Source organism: Fonticula alba, assembly GCF_000388065.1.
Source record: "Fonticula alba strain ATCC 38817 unplaced genomic scaffold supercont2.1, whole genome shotgun sequence".
Classification (NCBI taxonomy): Eukaryota; order Rotosphaerida; family Fonticulaceae; genus Fonticula; species Fonticula alba.
Genome location: NW_009242971.1, coordinates 2,716,075 through 2,717,059, shown reverse-complemented (window position 1 = coordinate 2,717,059; position 985 = coordinate 2,716,075). Strand labels below are relative to the sequence as shown.

The window sequence follows — 985 nt, the reverse complement described above, 5'->3', positions numbered from 1 at the left end:
CCCGCCCTCCCACACCGCTTCCCTTCCGTGCCGAGAGCCCCCTCCCACCCGGGTCCTCGAGTCACCCTGCGTGCCCGGCCCTTCCGCCGTCGCCGCCCGCCGTCGCCGCCGCACACCGCCGCCACCGATCTCTCCTCCCCCTTCCACGGAGGGCCTCGAGAACCGGGTGTGCGCGCGTGTGCGAGGCCGGCCCGCTGAGCCTCCCCCCCACTACCAAGTCCCCCCTCCCCCCTCTGCCGTGTGACCACGCGACTCACCACGACCTTCCCTCCTCCTCCTCCTCCTCCTCCTCCTCCTCCTCCCCCTCCCCCCCACCATCGCGCCATGTCCATGGTCATCTCCCGCTCGTCCTCCGTCCTGGATGGCTTCGACTCCCGTGGTGGGCTGCCCTCCCCCGTCGGCTCCGGGCACCATCACCATCACACTTTCAATCACACCGCCGGGTCGCCCTACGCCTCGGTCTCCCCGACGTCCCCCCTGCCGACTGGCTTCTCGCCGGCCAAATCGTCCTCTTCGCGCTTTTTCAAACCCCTGCGCCGCCTGCGTTTCCCCCGGTCACGCAATGCCCCGGTGCCCAACACCGCCGCCTCGGCCCCGAACTCCCCTCTGTCCACGTCGGCCGCTGTCGCGGCGTCTCCCGGCGGCCCGGTTGCCCCTCTTTCTCACACCGCCACCAATGCGACTGGCGGCTCCGGCATGCCACACTCGGCCACCGCTTCGCCCCGCGCCCGGCGGTCCCTTGCCACTGCCATAGGCTATGGTGCCCAGCGTGACTGTCCCGCGGCCGGTGGACGCCGTGACGCCAAGATGCGGGTGCGTTTGCATGCTTTTCTTCCCTCCCCCCCCCCTCTCTCTCTCTCTCTCTCCCTCTCCCCCGGTTATGGGCGGCAAGAAGACATACCCAGAATAATGGCATCTACCTTTCCCGAATACCGACTCACATGGCTGACCCTTCTACCCTCTCCGCCGAATGTGCTGCCCCCCC

The 985-nt window shown here is 69.3% G+C and overlaps 1 protein-coding gene across 1 annotated transcript in view; it reads left to right on the top strand.

Moving 5' to 3' along the window:
* Positions 1-287: 287 nt before the first annotated feature.
* Positions 288-985, top strand: part of H696_00587 (CAMKK/CAMKK-META protein kinase) — a gene marked incomplete at its 3' end in the record, with an annotated part of 4,667 nt that continues 3,969 nt past the window's right edge. Inside the window, exon 1 of the mRNA XM_009494465.1 lies at positions 288-813. Within this exon, the coding sequence (XP_009492740.1) occupies positions 325-813 (489 nt within the window). The 5' untranslated portion in view covers positions 288-324. The remainder of the gene's footprint in view (positions 814-985) is intronic.